At 44.0% G+C, this 24780-nt stretch overlaps 1 protein-coding gene across 1 annotated transcript in view; it reads right to left on the bottom strand.

Moving 5' to 3' along the window:
• PARP4 (poly(ADP-ribose) polymerase family member 4) overlaps positions 1 to 24780 on the bottom strand; it is a 123139-nt gene that overhangs the window by 64555 nt on the left and 33804 nt on the right. Inside the window, 10 exon segments of the mRNA XM_045037170.1 lie at positions 2522 to 2600; positions 2954 to 3000; positions 3663 to 3827; positions 7950 to 8036; positions 8811 to 8942; positions 16752 to 16876; positions 18330 to 18486; positions 18678 to 18820; positions 18823 to 18860; positions 22798 to 22893. Of these exon segments, the coding sequence (XP_044893105.1) occupies positions 2522 to 2600; positions 2954 to 3000; positions 3663 to 3827; positions 7950 to 8036; positions 8811 to 8942; positions 16752 to 16876; positions 18330 to 18486; positions 18678 to 18820; positions 18823 to 18860; positions 22798 to 22893 (1069 nt within the window).

Genomic DNA, 24780 nt, shown 5'->3' with positions numbered 1-24780 from the left:
CCATACGCATGAAGCTGAGCTAACCTGATGAAGAGAGACACGTGGTCGTCACCCCAGATGACACCAGGCCAATAGCCAGGTATTAGAATAAGACCATTCTAGACCATCTTGTTCCAGCCAAGCCAGTGCAGCCCATTAGAACTGCCCAGCCAATTCACAAAACTGTGAGAAATAACAAATGTTATTGTTTTAAACCATAAAGTTTTGAGATTGTTTGTTTCACAGCAAAAGCTACCTGATGCAGAGGGCTTCTTGCTCAGGATGGACTAAATGCATGTGTTTATCTCCATTCTCTACCAAAATCCTAAAACCCCCTACCATAAGAGGGAATCAATTAGAGGGTATCAACCCTTAAAGACATGGAGAGTAGGAACGAAGACGATCGCAGATGAGAGATCTCAACAAAGCTGACAGAGGTGTGGTGGAAGGTGTACAGAGAGTGGAGGAAGTTACCATCTGGGTGGAGGACTGCAGCGACTCAGGAAGGGTCACACCTTGGAGGTACTGCAGAAAACAACAGTACTAGCGAGGAGACTATGCACTCAGTTGCCTTGGTGCAGACCTCCTCCCTGCTCTAAGTAGCCAAGCAGCTAGCACCGATAGCTAGAGCCCTGTTCTCTCAATTAAGGAAACTGAAGATTCATTACTTAGAGAAATTCAAGCAAAGAGTATCTACAGGAATCCTAGGTATAACGAAGCATAGGTGTGCAGTGACGTAAACTGGGGAAGGACGTGCAAGGTGGCATCCTAAGTGTGGGCCCCTCAGTCCCTCTCCCCAGTCATACTTTATGAATACCCTAGAGGAGTTCTGAATAACTGCATAAAGGCTAAAACACTACCATGAGACTCACCATCAAACAGCCAGCCAGTTGCCAGGGCCTCCCGTGCAGGGCCTCCCATCCACTCGCCCCACCTCACAGCATCTAGCTAGCTTTGTGTGTGTCTCAGTTAGACACGAGCACAGAGGGGTCACCCAGGCATTTAAGGAAAAGCCTCTAACACAAAATATAGAGAACAAAAAGCAAAAGCCAGAAGGAAAAGAGAGCTCAAAGAAAAAGGACACAACACAGGGAAGAGAAGAAAAAATGTATTTTCAGAGAGACAAGAAAGGAAGGTACTGCATTCATGAAACACACAAAGATGCTATAAAAAAGGAACATTCATTCATTCATTCATTCATTCATTCATATTTTAGAGAGAGAACACATGAGGGAGAGGCAGAGGGAGAGAGAGAATCCCAAGCAGGCTCCATGCTCAGTGCAGCCCTGATGTGGGATTCGATCTCATGACCCTGGAATCACGACCTGAGCCAAAATCAAGAGTTGGACACTGAACCGACTGAGCCACCCAGGTGCCCCCCAAGAGTAATATTTACAGAGCAGAAAAGAGCTCTTGCAAATTAAAAATATTAGAACTAAAATAAAAATTTCAGTAGAATGGTTGGAATTTAAAATTGAAAAAATCACTCAGAAAGTAGAACAAGAAAACAATACAATGGTCAACAGGAGAAAAAAAGAAAGAAAACAAGAGGCTCCATCCAGGGGACACCTGATTGAAAGGCAATGCAAAAGGTACAGGAGAGAGGAACAACTTATTTTTAAAAATATAACAAAAATTTCCAGCACTAAAGGCTACGAGTTGCATACAATGAATGAGTATCACCTTCTTATAAAATTTCAGAATACCAGGGATAAAAAGAAGATCTGAAATTCTTGTAGAGGTTAAAACAAAACAAAACAGATTACATACAAGGAATGGGGGATAAGAATAGCATTTAAGTTCTCAGAAGTAACGCTAGAAGCTAGAAGATAACGTTTTCAGTATTTTCACAGGGTGATTTTCAACCCGAGATGAAAACCTCAACAAATGATCAGCATTAACACATGGGATGAGGACAGCTTCAGGCACTGCTGCCCACACACTCCACCTACTCAGGAAGTGAATGGAGGCTGTGCTCTGCCAATGGAAGGAGTAACACAAGAACGAGGATAAGGAACAAAAGTCCTGCAAAGGAGAATCAGAAAAGAAAGGCCCTGGGACAACCCCTGCCCTGCAGTAACCAGGCTGGGCTGCAGTGGAGACACGGAAAAGGAAGAGGGTCTCAGGGGGAAAACATTTCCAAATTACTGGGAGCATTCAGCAGTGAAAAACAGTATTCCGAAGAGTTTTAATCTGTGTGCGACTGAGGGTAGCGGAGAGGCAAGATAACCAGATTTGCATCTACCACAGTAAGAAGCCAAAAAAAAACTTTTGAAATAGATGAGTCAAGAACAAGCAGTAAAAAAATGTATCATTCACAACTTTGGAGGCCAGCAGAAAGGAGGTAAAGTATTTAAAGTGGTTCACTGCCTCTGGAGGCGGGTCTGGAAGCGGCAGGGTAGAACCGACTGCAGCTTGTTGTAGAAGCCGTTGTTAGCATTATGATTACGTAACTTTTTAAGCCATGTGTGTGTATTGCCTTGATAAAATAAAACTATGCTAAGATAAGAGCTCTTAGAGAATAAACCAAAGATTTACTAACCTTTTGTCTCAGTTCATGTGTATCACTAGAAATGAATTCAATCACATATGGCATCTCAATGGACATACACAAAGAGAAGCTACCAAAAAAGAAGAGAAAGTTGTCTGAGTCTATAATCTTAAATATTAAACAACTACTTGTAGTCATTTTTAAAAATTATATATATATACACACATATATAATATACATATAAATATGCGTATATAAATATGTATATATAATTTTAATATACATATTTAAATATACATATTTAAATACACATATTTATATATAATTTTAAAGTTATATACAAATAAATATATATAATACATATGTAAATATGTGTATATATATATATATATATATATATATATATATATATATATAATTTTAAATGAAAATTTAAAACCAGTCCATTCAATGACTGGTGGGTTTTATATTTTTGGTACTAACCTTTGCTTTGTTCCTATTTCCTTTACATAAATCTTCTCTACTGTATCCTGTTAAAAGAAAAATATACATGTATAACTAAGTATCTATTAAGTTTCACAATGAGACCTCAAAGCTGAAAGTAGTGTTGCCAAGGCCACAACCTACAGCAGCTATGAGACAGCTGGTCTCATGTTGGAGTGGCGAGACACAGAACATTTGGTCATGGAAAAACAGTAACTTCTAAAATGCAACTGATATTGGGGATAATTTATGACCATTTTAATAGAGATTTTCAACTATACATATGTCTCTATGAGTGTATATGCACACATATACCTATACACCTATATATACATATACACATATAAACACAGTTTATATAAATACATACAAAATAGGAACAAAGTGTTAACCAGTAGCTTTGGGCTACTATCTTTGGCAATGGAATTAAGGGTTGTTTAAATTTTCCTCTTTGGTTTCTTGGCATTCTTTATGCTTATCTAAATTATTCATAATGAACATGTAAGTAGAGACACAAAAATTTTTTAAGTGACTGAACAGAATAAAAATATGATACCCATTGAGTGTAACTGTGCCTTGTATCTAAATGCAGAAATGCCAGCAAAACGGATTTTGCACCACGAAGATTAGATTATTTTGGATACTTTTTCTTCCCTGTGAATAAATCACCAAAAAAAAGCTTCTTTAAATCTTTCTTAAGCATACGAACCTGACTGTTTTCATTCAAAGCTCTGTCCTGTTGCCAGGGTGCTACGGTGGCGGGCATGAAGAAGACGGCCCTGGTGCCTTGGATGCTGAGTTCCATGATGTAGGTAATTTTGATCAGGACCTTGGCCTTAGGGGGTAGATTTCCAACACTAACAGTAAAAACATCCTGAAATAGAAACACATTACTCATCTTTCCACTCAAAAGCATATGCATTCTATGCTAGTTAATCCCCCCTATTACATGAGCCACTTAAATTACAATCTGCCAGAGTCTTCCTCAGAAAATGGGCATATACCGTTTTGTAGTGCTAAAGGAGAATCCTGGAGCTGGTCCCCAGGGGTGGGAACGGTGTGACATCTACAAAGGGCAGAGGGAGGGGAGGCCCCCTGGAAGCAGGACCCCACCCTGACTGGGGAGCCTCACCGTCCTCGTCCTCGCACAGAGGCCCTGGGCACGGGCTCTGCACAGCCAGCCTCCAGACAGCCCCTTCTGGAAGGGCCTGTAGCCTCTCCGACCTCCACAGCATCTGGCAGTAATTCTGTCAGGAGCCGGAGAGCTTCAGCAGTTCTCGCTAACTTGGTCCTCACTTAATTCTCTCACCCTACAGTTTACTCATCATTTTATTTAGAAAAGGCATTTCATTTTCTTTTAAAGGGGCATTATAATCACTGCATAAGGAGACAGACTCATGAATGACTAGGGCAGAAAAAAGACAGAACAGATCTATTTTTTCTGATCCTACACAGAGAAGCTCTTAATACCCCAAGCGTATCTTCTGTTCTGCTTGACTGTACTGCCATGAAATTCAGTATGTTTAGGAGCATATAATACTAATGATAATATCCATTTGCAAGAACACCCAATGAAGAAATGGATTCCAACGAAGGGATAAACAATGGAGAGATGATTAGTAAACAGTGTTTGTCCTTGAAAGAAGTGCATAAAAACCTGGGGCTCATTTGAGGGACTGCCACGGAATAGAGTGGGGCTGCACTTCCGTTTCTATGTAGGCTACAGATGCAAGATGTCACTTCTGTTGCAACAAGCCGGATAATCTACAAAACTGTAACTTGTCTTGAACTGCCAGAACACTGAGTTGCAAGGCAGCCAAGTGAACTGAATTCCAAAGAGTGACGAGCCCCTCAAGGGACAGATGGGGCACGGGAACTGTGGATTCCCCTACGGGCTCCGAGGGGGCTAGCATCTTGGTCTAGAGTAACAGGGAAGCTAGCCCTCACTCGGCAGCTTCCGTCCACGGAGGCTGGGCCCTTGATTCAGCTTCTCTCAGCTTCCGACTTGGCCTCGAAATTTCCTCTGCATTTCCTCATTAACTCTTTATTTGCCCTTTTCTGTTACTTCCTTGCTTAAATATTTGGGACGACAAACTAGACCTCTATCTTTGTAAATAGTGTATGAAGAGTAGTGAGGCAGATATGCACTGTTGCCAGAGGAGCAGAAAGCAGCGGTCTGTCCTGCTTGGGTGGCAGGCAAGGTCCTGGGTGAAGGCAAGGACAACTTTAGTTTTCCCTTACGTGGAGAGACGCTGAAGCCAAGGCTTTTCAAATATACGTGTCTTTTAAGTTAAGCAAACAGGGGCACCTGGCTGACTCAGTCAGTAGAGCATGCTACTCTTGATCTCAGGGTCATGAGTTCAAGTCCCATAAAGCTTACTTAAAAAAGAAATTAAGTGAGCAGATGGAGTCTGGACATTCCAACCAGAATGAGGGCCTCTGCAAATGGCATTATGTTTTCAAGATGACGAATAATAGCTCAGGCTCACTGGGGTTTGAAGTGGGAGGAAGGACGTAGTGCAATGAGGCTGAGGCAGGTGAGGCCAGGCTTGGGAGGGTCTTGGGCACTGTACTGATGGGCTGAGGGGATGACGGTGGGCCCCACAGTAGTGGCCATAGGAGAGGTGGTGAGATGGGCAGGCCTCCTAAGCTGGTAAGAAACCTGAACAGATGATTACTTGGAGATGGATGATGGACAACAGGGAAGGGAGGACCGAAGGGTGATGCCCTGGGTTCCCGCCTGGTCGACTGCGTAAGTGGTGACGCCATTATTACCACCAGAAAAACAGGAGGAGGAAACAGTTTGGAGGGGAAGGGAGGGAAACGAAATCAGCTTTCGACCTATTACCTAATAAGTACGTGTGGTTTTTAAACATATTTTCAGTTATGGACTTCATGACCACTCCACCTTGTTCTTTTTAACCTTACTTCAAAATGCACTAAATATAAGATTAATTTAGATAGATATATCCTAAATGTGGACCAAGGCAAAATTGAGTCTAGTAATTTTGACACACTCTTTATTGTGCCTTAATCCAAGGAATCTTAGGAAGAGAAAACACTGTATACTTTAAAGCTGAATTAGACTTAAGCTTCCTCAAGCCAGAAAGCTAGGGAATCTGGGCATGGCAGCTCAGGTCTTTTTCTGCTTTCCCTTTGCCAACCAACACTTAAAGGCAGGTGTCCCAGGGCTGCATCCTTGCATGATGCCCAATGTGTCACCATGTCAATTTAGGGCCTCCCCCGATGACTCCCAGATCCCCACGCCCAGTGCAGACCTTTCTCCTGATGCCTGACCAGCTGTCTCAGGGACCTGTCCCTACAAAGTCCCATCAGTCTCTTAGACTCATCATCTCCTCCTGCACCTGTCACTTCCACACCCACGAAGGATCTGCTTCTCTCAAATCCCTGCCTTGATGAACAGCCACACTGATCCCAGTGTTACTCTTGACTCGTTTCTCCCTGCCACACCCTCCAATCTGGCTTCAGTCTGTGCACTCCACCGCCCTGGCATCTTTCGGATGTGCTGCATCCTCTCCGTTTCCACCGTCACTACCTTAGTAGTTTAGTTTGGGCCCTCATCCCACTTCTTGCCTAGATTACCACAAGGGCCACCAAACTCCTCTCCGTGACAGTCTGCATGTTTGTGTTCCCCCCAAACCCATAGGTTGAAACCCTGACACCCACTGGGATGGTATTAGGAGGTGCAGCCTTTGGGAAGTAAGCAGGTTTCAATGAGGCCTCATGATGGAATTAGTGTCCCCATAAGAAGAGGAAGAGACTAGCACCTACTCTCTGCTATATGAGGAAACCAGGAAGAAATCCACCATCATCATTTTGGACCTCCCTTCCTTCAGAACTGTAAGAAATAAGTGTTTGTTGGTAAAGCCAACTTAGCAAACTAGACAATCTCCCCTGCCCTGAGGTGTCCCTCAGGCCACTCCAACCTTCTCGTCACCACTTGAGCGTTCTTTCTCAAAGGCAATTCTTATCAGTGTCACTCCAGCCAAGTCGAAATATTTCTATTTTCCCAAGGAACCATGCTTTTTCAGGTCTGTTACAGCCTGTGTATGTGTCTCCCCTCTGTCTGCAGGCCCTTACCTCTTAGTTTACCTGGAGAATTCCTGCTTATCTTTCAAAAGAAGAAATCTAGTAGGCATGGTAACTGTACCTGCTTCCAGATTCTCCACAATTTTATCCCTATGAAAGCAATTAATCAGAATGAAAAGAATCTGGACCTGTCTCCGGACTCTGCAGAAATGCCTCCCTGGGATATGATGTGGTGGAAACTGGATAAATTGCTAGGTAGGCTTAGTTCTAAGAAAAATGCATATACAGTGGACCCTTGAACAACATGGGGGTTAAGGGTACTGATCCCCATACAGCCAAAAATCTGCTTATAACTTTTGCTCCCTAAAGATTTAACTACTAATAGCCTATTGCTGACTGGAAGCCTTACTGATAACATAAACAGTCAATTACCACATGTTTTGCATGCTATATGTTATATACTATAATCTTACAATGAAGTAAGTTGGAGAAAAGAAACTGTTCCTAAGAAAATCATAAGGAAGACAAAATAAATTTACAAGGCTGTACTGTATTTATCCAAAAAAATCTGCCTAAAAGTGCATCTATGCAGTTCAAACCTGTGTTGTTCAATGGTCAACTGTATATTACACTCTTTTACCAGAAGATGAAGATTACGTACCCCAAATGTCTTTTCATTGTCACTTCTGGGAAACTCTGTTCCCAAGGACAGAAGTAGCTGTTCTTATTTGTTTGGCAATTCTGACACCGTTTCCTCCCACATTCAGGTGAGCCAAATGGTTCTGACCAGCTTGACCTCCCCTCACTAATGGCAAGTTAAACTCTAGGCCTAAAACAGCATAAATTATCCCAGTTTCTACTATGAATTTCATGTTTCAAGTCCTATTCCAATTCTTTCTCCCTTCTGGTAAGTATGTTAGAGGAATGCATGAATATCAAGCCCTACGGGTGCATCCTGGTCCATCAAGTAAGCGCCATGGCCTTGACTGATGGCTTCTCGGTATTCACGGTGGGCTGCTTCCTTCTCTTTAACCTGGAAAAGATTATTTTCAAGCCAGTCATAACATGAATAGTGATTTCAGACTTTAACAAGAAAAACTTCATCAATATTTATTAAAACCTATGCAAAACCAGAAAACTAAGCATCTAAGGTGAAATGAAACCTATATAAAGTGGTCATTAACATGTAATTACCTAATAAGAATTTGAATATTAAAAGGCCAAAATGATGATGTTGGGACCAAAATATTTCACAGTCAATAGTGAAAAAAATATTTGATTGGGATTTTATGTTGAACAAAAATAATAAGTTAAATCTTAAATTTAACAAAATAGCAGTTATTGCAATTGTGGGCTAATCCTTAGAATAAACAAAGAATGTATCACTTGTTATTTCTTTTGGTACACCCTTTCTTACAACAATAGCCATCACCTCAGTCTGTCTGTTACAGCAGGGCGCAGAGGGTCATTGTTTGCAAAACTGTATAAGGGCTTCACCAATTTTCCTATGTGCCTCTCTTAAACTTTTGATACTGAAATTGATCTTTTCTGAAGTGCTAGGCAAAGAATTTGCAAGGCACTGACTGATGAACACTGGACAGACAGGAACAGAAACCAGTTAATCAGGGAGGGATGTGTCCCAGGAAGCCAACTGCCCAAGTGCTTGGTTCTTCAAAGATTATTTCTGTCTTATGACAAGGTTGCTACTCAACCTTATAGCTATGGGGACTCAGATGAGAAACATTTGAGTAAATGGGAAACTTACTTTGAAACCAAAGAGCGATCGCAGTGCATTTTCTCCCCTTACCTCTCCTACTATGTGTTTCCCATTGATGAATGCTTCAAAACCACAGACAGCTGCCTTATCATCCAAGGGAAAAATATATTTTGCCTCAATGGGCACAGAACTTTGATTTGTATATGTCTGAAAAACAATGACCTGAAGAAGAACAAAAAATCCATGTACTTGATGAAACCATATGGAACAACATTTGCAGGAACAATTATTAATGGAAACTACAATGTATATTTTCTTTCAATTGCTTGAATTTGCATCATGTCCCTCAAACTCCCAATGCTGGCTTCAGGGGCTAGAGCATTCTACAGTTATGGTGTAGAGTCCATGTTACATTATAAAACATAGTAGCTACATCTTTAGGAAATTCATACACACATGGCTAGAATAAAAGTCACTAGTATTACAATATTGTAAACAATGGCTTAACAGAAGCAATGCAACTTCCATTAAGGCGGCAACATAGTGGTCCCTTCATGTGTGGATCTTGATCTCTCCTTGGTGTCACATGGGCCCAGACACTATTCCAGAAGGGTTCTTATATCTGGCCTGTTTTCAGGTCTTGACACTTCTTCCTTTACCTCTCTGTGCACAGCCCTCCATGGGTTTTCTCATCCATGCTCATTTCTTCCTGTCTAGACGACTCCTGAATCAACTCTTTTCCACTCCTACATGCTGTCTCTATTCCTATCAGATTAATTTTACTAAATGGACTGTGTTCATCACATCACTCCCTTGCTTAAGAAAAGGCCAGTCTTTAAACATTTGAAAATTAAAAAAACAAAGCAAAACACCTAGACATATAATAAACAGTAACATTTAAACATGTGGCAATAATGAGGAAAAAATATTTAACCGTTTGTCATTAATAACCTCTGGGAAGAGAGTGAAATGAAAAATTAAAAAGAATAAAGGTGGGATGGCTGGGTGGCTCAGTCTGTTAAGTGTCTGAGTCTTGATCTAGGCTCAGGTCATGATCTCATGGTTCCTGAGATCGAACCCTTCTTCAGGCTCTGAGCTGACAGCACGGAGCCTGCTTGGGATTCTGTCTCCCTCTCTCTCTGCCCCTCCCCTGCTTGCTCTCTTTCTCTCTCAAAATAAACAAATAAAACAAAACAAAAAAGAATAAAGGTTATGAACTTATACAAAAAAGCTGTCCACAACCAGATTCACAGTAAACTGGGCTGCCCCCAGAGAAAAAATGTGCCACACCAGAGAAAAAATTCAAGGCACATCCATTTAAAAAAGAATTTGATTTTCTCCAAATCATCAGGTCAGCACCCTCCAGGGTGCTTCAAACAAAGGCCTCACCAGCTGGTGGCAGCCATCTGCTCACCAGGCAGCTCCCTGGAACTGGGGACTGGCCATGGCCCAAGATAACCCCAAAGGATTGAATCCCAGAGTTTCTTGGGTGTCTGGTGACTCCAAGCCATTGTAGAAGGTCAGAGAGCACCCGGCAGAGGAGTCACACAGATCGCTGACCAGGAGGCTATCACGCGCTCCCGTGCATGGAACTCTCTTCATCTGTCTCTAGGATATCCAGTTTTACAAAACCCCGCAAGGGCACCTACGCTCCGCCTGTAACTGATGGATAGGATCACTGTCTAACTGTCTTTTGGTTTAGGTTAATGTTTTCATCCTCCTCTGTGCATGTCCTGCCTGCATCTAGTCAGCAGGTCTGTCTTCGCATGGGAGCTCCCAGGGGTTAGGCCTATTGCAGCTTCACTCTCTCTGTAATTAATTGTATGACTGGGCACTCAGAAAGCAAGGAATATTTGATAATGATGATAAAAGTATTTTTACTAGGTCTTAGAAGAGAAATAAATACAGTGGTACTAATTTTTGACATCTTAATTTTCCTCCTTCAGATGAAACTACTATTTTAGTTTTATTACTAAACTAAAAACATTAAACTCATTCTAAGAGTCAAGTAAGTGAGCCATGAATATACAAGTCCCTGCTCTTGGGCCTCTGTTTGGATATTCAAAGTCAACCTACAGGCCGGCTGTCTAATCACAAATTAGTGGAAAATTCACTGCTAAATCAGGAGTTATTTTTTGGGCAAACTTCCCCATGGAAAAAATCTTCATCAGGTTTAAAATATCAAATGGCAGAAGTTTTCTAATCCACAGTAATGTATACATGACTCTCCTTTTAACATAATCACCATTTGTTTTGTATCTACTGCTTATGAAAAAATGCCCTACTTTACATTCACTATATTTAATCCTCACAATTTTACATATGAAGAAACTGAGGCACAAAGAAGTTAAATAATTTCCTCAAGGTCGCAGAGCTAGAATAGAATGAGCGAGGATATGAAGCTAAGTCTTTCGAACTCCGGATTCTCTGCGCTAGACCGCTGGTTGAGGAGGCTGGCCTCGCGAGTCACAATGATCTGCGTTGAAATCTGTGCTTTATCATACAGTTAACATCTCCGCACATCAGATCCCTCATCTAAACAATGGGCATAATCACAGCGGCCACGTCACAGAGTTTTGGGGAGAATTAAATACAGCCTGTGAAAAACTCAATCCAGGGCCTGACTCATAGGAAGTGGTAACCATGGGGTCACAGCTCCTACGTGGCTCCAAAGAGATTAATATATAGTAGAACATTTACGAGGAGTCCACACCAGGACAGAGACAAAGTCTATGACATTTCCCTGAACCGCCTCTGGGATGAGGGTTTGGATCAGAGTGGCCGGAAGGCAATGATCAGATGTATGCAAACTAGTACGAATATCACACACAGCACACCCGCTCCACCCACCACACCCATTTCCCCAGTTTAAGGTGACCGTGACAGGTAATCTGATTTCCCTCTGCAGAGAGAGGAATATCCCAATACCAGACTCAGATGTTTTTATCTTCCTAAGAGGTCTTGATAGCCGTTCAGTGCAGCCTTTAGTGTTAGGAGCCAACGATGAGGTCAAATCTTAGAAAACAACCTTCACGGCACACTGGCAGTCAACCCGCATGTGTGCCCATGAGCTTGACTTTCTGTCCCATGACCTTGGGGGCACTAGCTGTGAACTTCTGGCTGTGGCCCAGCATGGCACTTGAGCATTACCTCTCCCCCTCAGTCCTGCTACAGAAGGGGTACCACTCCCCGCTGTGCCACTGTGATTTAGAACAAGAAATACGTATTCGGTCTTCGTGCCTGTTTCTCGCACAGAGTTCCCACAGCCCTCAGCATCTCCCAAGTGAGAAGAACAATGTGGGCATCTCCATATTCATAACAAACCCCTTTCAACCACATCCGAGTTTATGTTAGAGAGGTGACTTCTGGAGGGGCGCCTGGGTGGCTCAGTCAGTTAAGTGGCTGACTTCGGCTCAGGTCATGATCTCGCAATTCCTGAGTTAGAGCCCCGCATCAGGCTCTGTGGGACCCGGGACCAGCCTCTGAAGTGACAGCAGGGGAGGAGGGCAGTCCTGCGGGACTAACCTGTGGGACTGGACACTATTTCCAGGCAGACAGTGTCAGAACTGAGTTACTGCTTGGGGGTGTGAACACACATCTCACACTCCCTCTACTGGATCATCAGTGTTTTTCTCGTGCACTGGCTCACACACGTGCCATGATTTCTCTCATCTTAAAAGAAAAAGGAAACCAATCTGATTCCACTTCTCTTCAGCCACGGTCTCATTTTCTCTCCTCTTTCCCCCCATTTTCTTTGGCACTCACTCTAATTAGGCTTTCACACCCACTGCTCCATCAAAGAGGCAATTGTCAAGATTGTCGATGATCTCCTTATTGCTGAATCCAAAGGTCAAGTCTCGGCCTTGACTCTACCTGATCCGTCAGCAGCCTTTGACAGAATTATCATTTTTCCGGAGACCCAGGCCCCCCGGGTGTCTCACTGGCCATTCCCTCTCTGTCTCCTTTGCTGACCAGCCTCCTCTCCCAACCCACGGCATGTTGGTCTTCCCTCCCTACCTATTCTCTTGGTGATCTAAAGGGGACACAGGACTTTAAACAGAACCTAAGTGCTGGCAACTTCCCCAGTTACGACTCCGCTGGGAATTAACTTTTCCCTGCACTCTAGACTCAAATGCCTAACTTCCTGCTCAGCGTTTCCATCTGGACATCAGCGTCTCGTGTGATGCGACTGAGGATGGCTTCCTGACAGTCCTCCCAAGTTGCCCTCCTACCACCTTCCCCATTTCAGTACGTGCAAACGTGATCAGTCCTTCTAGTTGCTCAGGACAAGAACCTTGGCTTCATTCTTGACACTCGACTTTCTCTAGTGTTCATGTCCATCAGCAAATCTTACTGGTTCTACCTTCAATCCTTTGCCAGACCAAATCATTTCTTACCCACCCCCATTGTTAACCGTCATCCTTGAACGAATCGCTTGAATGGTCACCTACGTTTGGTGCTATGACATGCTCCCAGTTGTCCTTTTCAGGACCAAGGCTGCTGGGAGTGTCCTCTGCTGAGTCCTTCCCCAGACGGTACTCAGCAAAAGGTGGACCGCCTCACCCAAGATTACGACCCCTCTCCACAGGCAGCCACATCCAGTGACTGATGCCTCTGTGAGCACAAAGCTTGGCACCCGGCCTCAATTCAGAATATCTCTGAGGGGCTATCCCAGCTTCGCAGCTCCCTCTGAGATCATCTGAGGACTCATATGCATTATATGCTAGAGGTGTCACGGCTCAATGTCTCCTTTTGCCACGTCCTGATTCCCTCACTCTCTTACAGGAGCACTTCCCAACAAGCTTCCTGAGAACAAATTTTTACCTGGAGTCTGTTTTCCAGACCACGTGACCTAAGATGTCTCCCAACTGACCTTCTTCATACTGTTCTCAACATGGCAGCTAGTATGATCCTAATAAAACAGGTCAGATCATATCACTCCTCTGCCAAACATCTTCTAGTGGCTTCCATTTTACTCAGAACTAAGGACAATAACTTGTCCTGTATCCTGACGTGAACTGACCCCCACACCACCTTTCTGACCCAATCTGCTGCCATGCTTTCCCCTTCCACTCTGCTCTAGCCACAGTGGCCTCCTTGATGTCCCTGACCATATCAGGCTTGCTCCCACCACAGGGCCCTTTCACATGCTGTTGCCTCTACCTGGAATGAGCAACCCCCAGATGTTCACATGGTTCAGCTCCCTATTTCTCTTTTTCTTTTTGATGGATACACTTCCTTTATCAAGGATGACAACCTAAAAACACCCCAAACCCCAAACATGTAAAAACCTGGGTGCTAGAAATACAAACTCAATTCATTCAAATTCAAACTCATCCAAACTCTGGTCACAAACCCTAATGAGGTGCACTAGAGCACCAAGTCAGGGAGAGGGGGACAAAAGTGAAGCCAAGAGAAACAGTAAGAATGGGGGGAGGGGTTCCACACTCCCCTAGGGATCACCCTCACAAGTGGTACCTCTACCAGTGACAGTGAATACCCACCAGGCCCTAACCTTTTGACCCCCACCCCATCCCGGCCCAGGGCTTTAAATGCCGGTCCCAAGTGGCTCTCCTTCCCCTGCTCCATTGTCACTTGCTCAGGCTTCCAACCTCACTCTTCTCCTCTTCCACACCCTTCTCTGCGATTAGTAGGGGGTCAGGGTACTGTGCGAGCTGCACTGAGGCTGGGGGCCAGGGGAGGCAGGGTGGAAATGGAGTGCACAGGGCAGAAGGGCTGTCCAAGAATCCCTCTCTTCACAGGATCCCAAACTGCACACCCGCTTCCTCTTCTGTGTCCACTCAGGTCTGAGAAAATATCCTGTACTCATAAGCAGCTACCTGGAGAGCTGCAGGTCAGAGAAGGGGAGGGCTTGCTGGCTGGCACTGGTAGGAGGGCTGGGGCGAGGTGGTGGGCTGGCTGGGGGAGGGGGCAGTGGTGGGGAGGGCTTGCTGGCTGGCACTGGTGGGCTGGCTGGGGGGAGGTGGTGGGAGGGCTGTGGGGGGAGGTGGTGGGCTGGCTGGGGGAAGGTGGTGGGAGGGCTGGGAGGAGGTGGTGGGCTGGCTGGGGGGGAGGTGGTGGGCTGGCTGGGGGGGAGGTGGTGGGCTGGCTGGGGGGGGAGGTGGTGGGCTGCCTGGGGGGAGGTGGTGGGAGGACTGGGGGGGAGGTGGTGGGAGGGCTGGGAGGAGGAGGTTGTGGGCTGGCTGGGGGGGAGGTTGTGGGAGGGCTGGGGGGAGGTGGTAGGCTGGTTGGGAGGGAGGTGGTGGGAGGGCTGAGGGGGGAGGTCGTGGGCTGGCTGGGAGGGAGGTGGTGGGAGGGCTGGGAGGAGGTGGTGGGCTGGCTGGGGGGGAGGTCGTGGGAGGGCTGGGGGGAGGTGGTGGGCTGGCTGGGGGGGAGGTGGTGGGCTGGATGGGGGGCAGGTGGTGGGAGGGCTAGGGGGAGGTGGTGGGAGGGCTGGGGGAAGGTGGTTGGGGGGCTGGGGGTGGGGGCAGTGGTGGGGAGGGCTTGCTGGCTGGCACTGGTGGGCTGGCTGGGGGGAGGTGGTGGGAGGACTGGGGGGGAGGTGGTGGGAGGGCTGGGAGGAAGAGGTTGTGGGCTGGCTGGGGGGGAGGTTGTGGGAGGGCTGGGGGGAGGTGGTGGGCTGGCTGGGAGGGAGGTGGTGGGAGGGCTGAGGGGGGAGGTCGTGGGCTGGCTGGGAAGGAGGTGGTGGGAGGGCTGGGAGGAGGTGGTGGGCTGGCTGGGGGGGAGGTCGTGGGAGGGCTGGGGGGAGGTGGTGGGCTGGCTGGGGGGGAGGTGGTGGGCTGGATGGGGGGCAGGTGGTGGGAGGGCTAGGGGGAGGTGGTGGGAGGGCTGGGGGAAGGTGGTTGGGGGGCTGGGGGTGGGGGCAGTGGTGGGGAGGGCTTGCTGGCTGGCACTGGTGGGCTGGCTGGGGGGAGGTGGTGGGAGGGCTGGAGGGGAGGAGGTGGGCTGGCTGGGAGGGGGTAGGCTTGCTGGGGGAGGGGGCAGTGGTGGGGAGGGCTTGCTGGCCGCTGCTGGTGGGAGGGCTGGGGGGAGGTGGTGTGCTGGCTGGGGGTGGGGGCAGTGTGACACCTCTTCCTGTGGTCCAGGCTGCTGCCCAGCCCAGGCAGGCAGGCACCATACTGCCTTGGCGGGCCCACATCCTCCTGCTACTCCCCGCCATGGGAGTCCACAGCAGACTCAGCAATGATGTTGCTGGCTGTTTTAGCAAGGGTGAGGAGCACAGGGCCCTGCTGCTCTGTGCGAGCGGAAGGCAGGCTGTGTTAGTTGGGCTCAGCTCCACTGGGGGCTTTGGAAGGAGGGCTGCTGGGGTCGGGTCACGTACCTAGTCCCCTACTTCCTACATGGCTGTACTCAGGTGTCACCTCAGTGAGGCCTTCTTGGCCATCCTACTTACAAGTTCAAACCCCCCATCCTGTGCGGCTCCCACCTCCTCCCCCCCAACCAGGCTCCCACCCTCCCTGTGGCTCCCACCCTTCCTGAGGCTCCCATCCCCCCTGCAGCTCCCCCTGCTTAGACTTTCTTCTTTAGCACCTACCACCATCTACATATGATGCACTCTGTTTATTTACAATGTTTACTGCCTATCCCCCAATAAAATGTATGCTCCATCAGGGCAGAGTTTTTCTTTTGTTCCTTGCTGCATGCCTAGAGCCTGGAACAGTCGGTATGTAGTAGGTACTCAATGAATAAACGAATTTTAGAAATGCACATTTCAGGGTGCCTGGGTGGCTCAGTTCATTGAGCCTCTGGCTTTTGATTTCAGTTCAGGTCATGATCTCACAGTTGTGAGATCGAGCCCTGTGTTGGGGCTCAGCGTGGAGCCTGCTTGGGCATCTCTCCCTCTCTCTCTGCCCCTCCTTCACTTGTACAAGTCTCTCTCTCTCTCTATCTCAAAATAAATAAACAAACATGAAAGAAAAAGAAATGCACATTTTAATTCATGCAACTATAATCAAATTGTCATTTATGACTCATATCCATTTAAAGTATCATAAACCCACAAAGACATACCTGGGCTACAAAGTCTATTATTCTTCCTTTGATGTGAACCTCCTCAAGAGGAACTGAATTGCCAGAGACATCCTGAAGGCCAGACCTGATGTTGCCGAAAGGTTTGGCATCTTGTAACTGATAATCTACATATTAAAAATTATAATGTTAGCTTTTAAGACCATCCCTGCACTATCTTTGTTATCTTAATCTTTATTTCTTTCCCTTCCCCCTTCATACAGTATATTTTAGGAAAAATGGACAAGTAGCATTTTATGATTTTCAGTAGTCAATTCTGTAAAGTAAGTGAACCCATATGAGAAAAATGGGGGCAGCATTTATAATAGACACATTAACTTTTTAATCTACAGATTCTGAGGAGTGATCTTGAAAATTTAGAATCATGCAATTACTTGAAAGACATACATTTAAACATATACACAAGCACACAAGTCTTAAGACTATTTAAATAAGTGTAGTTTATGCATGAATCTAGATAATGCATTCCTTGGCCTGCAATTTTGATTGGTCACTACCATTTATTGTGCCACAGAGGCATGTAAGACCAATATGAGACTGCTTAGACATTCAACCCAAGGAACACTGAATCAAAGTTTAAAAAACAATATTTTTAATAAAATAAAAGCAGGGGAGGGGCAGAGGGAGAGGGAGACACAGAATCTGAAGCAGGCTCCAGGCTCTGAGCTGTCAGCACAGAGCCTGATGTGGGGCTTGAGCTCACAGACTAGGAGATCACGACCTGAGCCGAAGTCAGACGCTTAACCGACTGAGCCACCCAGACGCCCCGCTAAATCAAAGTTCTAATATAGCATATGAAAAAAAAAAGCTCCCCTTCTATACCAGGTGGTACAAGAATACACATATAGTTAGATATGTAAATATATACTCTCTTGCCAGATATTTAATTTAACGGCTCTAGGACAGAAAACAGGAGTCATTTGCTTATACGTGAAGTCATACATTTCTGATAAAAAATAATTGGACCACAGTTGAAAATGTTAATGTGTTTTGACAACGCTATAATAAATGTTATAAATAGTGTGGGCTTCTGATTTTCTGAGAAGCTCCCATCCTCTCATGTATTTCTACTAAGCTGCACATTAAACCTGGGGGGGTGCCTTCACCTGAGGCAGGTACTGATCTCATACTCAAAACGGAAAAGCTGAGGCTGCAGAAGCTTATGCAGCTTGCCCCATATTGCACAGCCTAGTAATCAGCAAGTCGACACTAGAACCTGGGCTTCCTGGTTCTAAAGCTGTGTCTCTTGTCTACTCCACCAACCCCCCTGACACTTCTTGCACTTGGCATCTTAAATTGCTTCAGTGGGTTTGTGGCCCTGGCCGTCTGCAGGTGTGAGAGTTCAACGCGGTATGTTAACAAAGTAAGATGTAATTTTGAGAACACCTAACCTCTCTCAAGTATCCTGGTTTTTACTTCTACAAAGTAAAAAAGGAAATAGAATATTAATGTATGAGTTCCCAGATACAGTTACTGAACATGAACATAAATTCCTCTAAGAATAAAATGTTTGAGTTCTATAAATATCACATAAAACAGCATTCAAGAAAATTGTCTTACCTTCAACCTTTGAAAAATTTGAAAACTCAGGTCTGGATTCTTCTAATTCAGTAGTATTACAAGGATGAAAGTCCTTTATTTCATCTCCAGGTAGGCAAAATTTAATGATATATTTCAATTTAATCTGATTGGTTTTATACACAACAAATTCATCATCCTAGAACCAACAGAAATTAATAGGTATGGGGACAAATCCTTTATTGGCAAATGTTTTCAGAAAAGCAGATTTGCAGGTTTGCTAATCTAGAAAATATTGAATTCAGGCAGCCATAAATATGCAATAATTATTTAAACTTAAGCATATTCAATAAAAACAGGAGCTCTCTGCTTGTTTCTTGAAATAAATACCTCGAAGTCCGTGGTGACAGTGGCTGTTGCTCGAACCCCATGGACACTGTCATAACCTGGTGGTGCTTCCGACAAGGAGAAGTCTTTTCTGTGTAAGTCCGCACACTTTCCAAGGGCTACATCACAGACAGCCAGGAGCCTGTGCCATCGGTCTCTCCCGGGTGGGAGTACTTAATACCCGTACTGCGAGGGAAAGGAAGTACGTGTTTGTGACTTACGGTTACATGGCAATAATATTTTAGTATCCATTATCCATCTCTATATGTGAAATACTGTCTCAATGACTTTGCTGGCAGGATGTTCCAGATTTTACGGCTATTAAAATATCTCTGAAGGGTCAGTTTAGAACTTTATTATTCACTTACTTGTTTCAGATGTTGCCTTTCTGTTGTGCAGGTAGTGTTCAAAGTACTTTCTTCCAGGGATGGATGCATTCCCCTGTTGCCTCAAATCTTTACTAACTACTAAAACACACACATTTTGGTACAGCAAACACCAAAGTGACGAAAGATAAGGAAAACCCCCCACCTTATTAGTTAAGAAAGAGCAGATTACTTCTGTGCACTGAAGCTCAGAGAGAACATGAAATACTAGGTAAGTAAGAACTGGTCAAAGGGAAAGACAGCACTGGTATTCTCACAAAGCCTTCTGAATCCAGATGGAGAAACAAAACTTCAAACAACATCTAAATGAGAGATTTTGTTTTGACTTTCTTCAGGACTCAGCAGCTTTAAAAAAAGCAACTTTTCTCTCTGCCCTCCCATGCTCACTCTCTCTCTTAAATAAATAAACTTAAAAAAAAAAAAGCAACTCTTGTTATTAAGGAGCATAGGCTAGGACACCTTTGGAAGCAACATTTTTGGGACATATCTTTATTTTTCCAAATATCAAGACCCAAATATAAAAGTGTTGCCTGAAGACCCTTTGTTCTATCCCCTCTAAGACTTGACTTCCCCCTCTTTTTTTGAGAGAGAGAGATCGAGAGCACGCACATGCACAAGTGGGGAGGGGCAGAGGGTGAGGGAGAGAGAGTCCCCACAAGCTGCACGCTCAGTGGGGAGCCCAACATGGGGCTCAATCCCACAACTGCGAGATCATGACCCAAGCAGAAATCAAGAGTCAGACACCCAGCTGACTGAGCCACCCAAGCTCCCTAAGACTTACTCCCTTTTATTTAAAAAATTTTTTTATATATTAACAATACTTTATTTTTAAGTAATCTCTACACCCAACGCAGGGCTCGAACTTTCAACCCAGAGATCAAGAGCCGCGAGCTCTACCGACTGTGCTTTCCAAGTGCCCCAAGACCTGTCCCCTAAAAAAAAATAATCAATTTCCCCCATTTCTCCTAAAACTTGTTTCCCTGTGACTGCTGAGCCTGTGACCCTTGACTTTACCTCCACTTCCTCCCTCTCCATCCCCCACCTTTCTCAATGGCTGCCTCTATCTGCTTGCTTGTCCATCACCCTTCAGCCTGTTGCAGTTTGGCTCAATTGAAACCACTCTGTCCAAAGTCACCAAGGACTTCAACTTGGTTAAATTCAAAGGAATCCCTTGGGGCGCCTGGGTGGCGCAGTCGGTTAAGCGTCCGACTTCAGCCAGGTCACGATCTCGCGGTCTGGGAGTTCGAGCCCCGCGTCGGGCTCTGGGCTGATGGCTCAGAGCCTGGAGCCTGTTTCTGATTCTGTGTCTCCCTCTCTCTCTGCCCCTCCCCCGTTCATGCTCTGTCTCTCTCTGTCCCAAAAATAAATAAACGTTGAAAAAAAAAAAATTCAAAGGAATCCCAATTTGTTAAAAAAAAAAAAATCTTAACATCTAAAAAAGTTTTACTTTGAAAGATTTGTACAGAGGAAAGAGCATTTATACCATAAGTGTTAAGTTTCAAGAACAATGATAAGACAGACAACCACATAGCTCCTGCCAAGTTTAAGAAACAGAAAAGAACAGGAGTGCCTGGGTGCCTCAGTCGGTTAAGCACCCGACCTTGGCTCAGGTCATGATCTCACGGTTAGTGAGTTCAAGCCCTGCATCGGTCTCTCTGCTGTCAGCATGAGCTAGCTTTGGATCCACTGTCTCTCTCTCTCTCTACCCCTGTTCTGCAAATGTATGCACGTGTGCCCGCTGTCTCTCAACAATAAATAAACACTGAAAACAACAACAACAACAACAACAACAAAAAAACGGAAAAGAACATCATCAATATTTCTACGTTGCCCTGTGGCATTACCTTCCCTGCCACCCAGAGGGTAATCTAATTGCTATCTTGTGTTTATGTGTATATTATTTTTTCTTTCTTTTACAGTATTGATGCATAGATATGTGTCCCTCAACAGTATGCTTAGTTTTGCTTGTTTTCAAACTCTATACATATAGAATCATAGAGCAATTATTTGCTCCACGTTACCTTCCTAAGACTCCTCCATTTGGCACGTGTAGCTGTAGTACACGTGTCTCAACTGCCATATAAGACTCCATGTAGGCCGACACCAAAATTTTTGGATCCATCCCACTCTTATTGGACATCTGCATCATTTCCAGTGATCTTACAGTTTTCTTAGCCATCTGTGTACATGTCTCCTGGTCTATGTAGACTCACTAGGGAAGTGATTCTCAACTCAGTCTGAATCATCCAGGGAGCTTAAAAACCTCACCCCTAGACATCCTGATTTGACTGATCTGGGGTGAAATCAGCACCAGTGGTGTTTAAAAGCTCCTCCAGGTGGGGAGGTGGGTGGGGCGATGGGTGAAATAGGTGATGGGGATTAAGGAGGGCACTTGTGATGAGAACTGGGTGTTGCACAGACGTGTTGGATCACTAACCTGTACACCTGAAACAAACATCACGCTGTGTTAACTGGCTGGAATTTGAATGAAAACTTTAAAAGAAAGTCCTTCAAGTAAAAAACATAAAAAGATAAAAATAAAATCTCCAGGTGATTTGAATGTGTAGCCAGGATTGAGAACTGCTGCTTCCTGGTTCCTAGTCCAATCTATAGGATTCCTAAGTCACACCATTAATTATGCTCTTCAACTACAGCAGATGATGCCAACATTTCCTCAAGAGGGCTTATCAGTTTATTGACAGTGTCTGAGAGTTCAGACTGTTCTAGAGACTTACCAACACCTAGAGTTGTTGCTTTTTTTTTTTTTTTTTTTTTTTTTTTTTTTTTTGCTGATAGGTATTAAATGGTATATGATAGATGAATTTGCATATTATTGATTAGTAACCTTTTCAAATGACATTGTCCATGTGTTTCCTCTTCTATTAGGTTCCTACTCATGTCTTTTGTCCATTTGCTTTTTGAGTTATTTTTTTCTTACGGATTTCCATAGGAATTCCTGAAATATCCTGGATAATTAATTATCCTGGCCTGGCCTGAACCCAAGCTCCATCATTTAACTAGCTCTGTGACTTTATGCAAGTTACTTAACCTCCATCAATCTGTTTCCTTGTCACGAAATGATGTCACAATACCACCTGTGAGGTTTATAGACAATGTACGTGAAGCACTTAGTCCGGTGCCTTGCACAGGGCAGGTGTTTAATACCCTGTGGCTATTGTGGGGATAGATTTAAATATTAACAAGGATATTGAAGATGAAATATTATTCTATACACATAGAGTTCATTTACAATAGATAAGACACAACTTAAGTTGTGTAAATGATAAGTTGTGTATATAATGTGTATAAGCACATGAGAGGTCATGTGCTATAGAAGTTAAGATCACTGGTCCTGGAGAAAGACAAAATGCTATGTGATCTTGGGCAAGATACCCTCACTGTCCCTCAGTGTTCTCATCTGTGATATGGGATAATAATAGAACTGACCTAAGAGGGTTGTTGTAAGGATTAAGCAGGTAAATATATGTAAAGACTCTCAGGATAGTAAAATCAAGGTGATTTAAAATAAAATTTTCCCAAATATCCACCACAAAAGACATATTTCTATGGTATACTGAGAAAACTGGTTGCTTTCACCGATATGTTTCTTGGATGAGAAATCCCTTACAAAGGAAAGATGGAGGAAACCACATAGCAACTACTTGGGTATAAATCCTTGGTGATGGGTGTGAGTAACATGGTTAAGACATCATGTATAGTATATGTAGTATACTAACCTGAGTGAATCGCTGAAATATATCCCACTCCCAAGATTTCCAGTGTCTGTTCTCTTTGTGCCACGATCTTCAACTACTTTGGGTAAAAGCAACCCACTAAAAAGAAAAGGACATTAAAATGATTTACTAAAAGAAAGGGTATTTTTAATTATAGGATGATAATTCTAGCAAAGACAGGTGCTATTCAAGGAGGACATTATGCTAAGTGAAATAAGCCAGACACAGAAAGATAAATACTGCATAACCTCACGTATATGTGGAATCTAGAAAAGTCGAACTCAGAACCAGAGTGCAGAATGGTGGTTTCTAGGAGGTGGGGGTTGGGGAAAATGGGGAGTTGTTGGCTAAAGAGTATACACTTTCAGTTCTAAGATAAAGAATAAAAATAAATTATCTTTGCTAAGAGTAGACCTTATGTTCTCACCACAAGAAAAAAAGATAACTATATGAAGTGATGGATGTGTTAACTTGATTGTGATCATCATTTCACAATATACATGTACATGAAATCATCATGTTATGCATTTAAAAAAATCCCCTTGTACAACCTAAATATATACAATTATCATTTGCCAATCACACCTTAATAAAGCTGGAAAAAAGACACCAATTAAAAAGACAATAAATAAATAAAGAGCATGAAATGAAAAGAAAAATGTATTTCAAAGTAATCTCACAGAAGGATTTCTAGGTGCTATTCACATGTACCAATCTATGGTCAGCTTCTCATCCCTGTCTTGACCAGCCTGGAGGTGCTGGCCATTCTTCCTGCCTTGGGTCAGGGCTCTGACTCCAACCTGCCAAGGTCAAGCACTCAGCAGAACCATGTTTAGGCCCAATGCTGACTGCGTTTCTCCCTGGCTCAAGAACTTACACATATCCTGCAGGCCTTCTAGCATTGCTAAGAACTCTCTGCAATCAAAGTTAAACCCTGTTGTTTCTGAGAAGGTGGGTAAAGGGAGACTTCTGCGTTTATTACATGAACATCTCCAGTTTGAATTTTGTGTTATGAAATGTAATTACCTTTGTAAAGTGGTTTTTGGGTTTTAGTCCTACTTAAAGGTTATTAAAAAAACTGTCCTATTTTTCAATTAGTACCTTTATATTTTCATTTTTCAATCTTTGTTCCATGTGGAGTTTATCTACGTGTGAGGAATGAGGTAAGGATCCAACTTTGTATTTTTCCAGGTACTAATCTGTCCCAATACATAGTATTGAAGAAATTATCTTTCTTCCACAGAAATAAAAGCTACTTTTATCATGTACTAAACCCTCTATGTTTTTGCATTTACTTTTGGATTCTTTATTTTGTAGAATCATCTTTTTGGGCACACCTCACTGTTTTAATTAACACAGTTTTATAACATGTTTTTAGTGTCTGGTTAATTCTTCCTCATTAATCTTCTTTTTCAAAATTACTCTGGCAAAGTCAAATTTAAAAAAATATGTGCAGTATAATCAGCTTTTTATTTCTTAAAAAAAACATCTTGTGGGGCGCCTGGGTGGCGCAGTCGGTTAGGCGTCCGACTTCAGCCAGGTCACGATCTCGCGGTCCGGGAGTTCGAGCCCCGCGTCGGGCTCTGGGCTGATGGCTCAGAGCCTGGAGCCTGTTTCCGATTCTGTGTCTCCCTCTCTCTCTGCCCCTCCCCCGTTCATGCTCTGTCTCTCTCTGTCCCAAAAATAAATAAACGTTGAAAAAAACATCTTGTTAGCACTTTTATTGTGATAGCTCTAAATTTATAGGTTAATTTAAGGAAACTTGGCATCCTTCCGATTAATGTAAGTGTCTTTTGGGTCCTTCAACAGCAGTTGAACGTTTTTTCTAGATGTATCCTGTATATTTCCTTTTATGTTTCCTCTTAGGTATTTAGTTAAGGACCCAGATGTAATCATATTCTCCCCTGCTCTCTGTGACTGCAGTTTGGCTCTGATATTAAGTGATTATTCAAAGCAAACAGAAATTAGAGTTACGTTTTGAATAGA

This window comes from Felis catus, chromosome A1 (assembly GCF_018350175.1).
Source record: "Felis catus isolate Fca126 chromosome A1, F.catus_Fca126_mat1.0, whole genome shotgun sequence".
NCBI classification, from domain to species: Eukaryota; Metazoa; Chordata; class Mammalia; order Carnivora; family Felidae; genus Felis; species Felis catus.
Note: the sequence above shows the minus strand (reverse complement) of the source record. Positions and strands in the feature narration are given on the sequence as shown.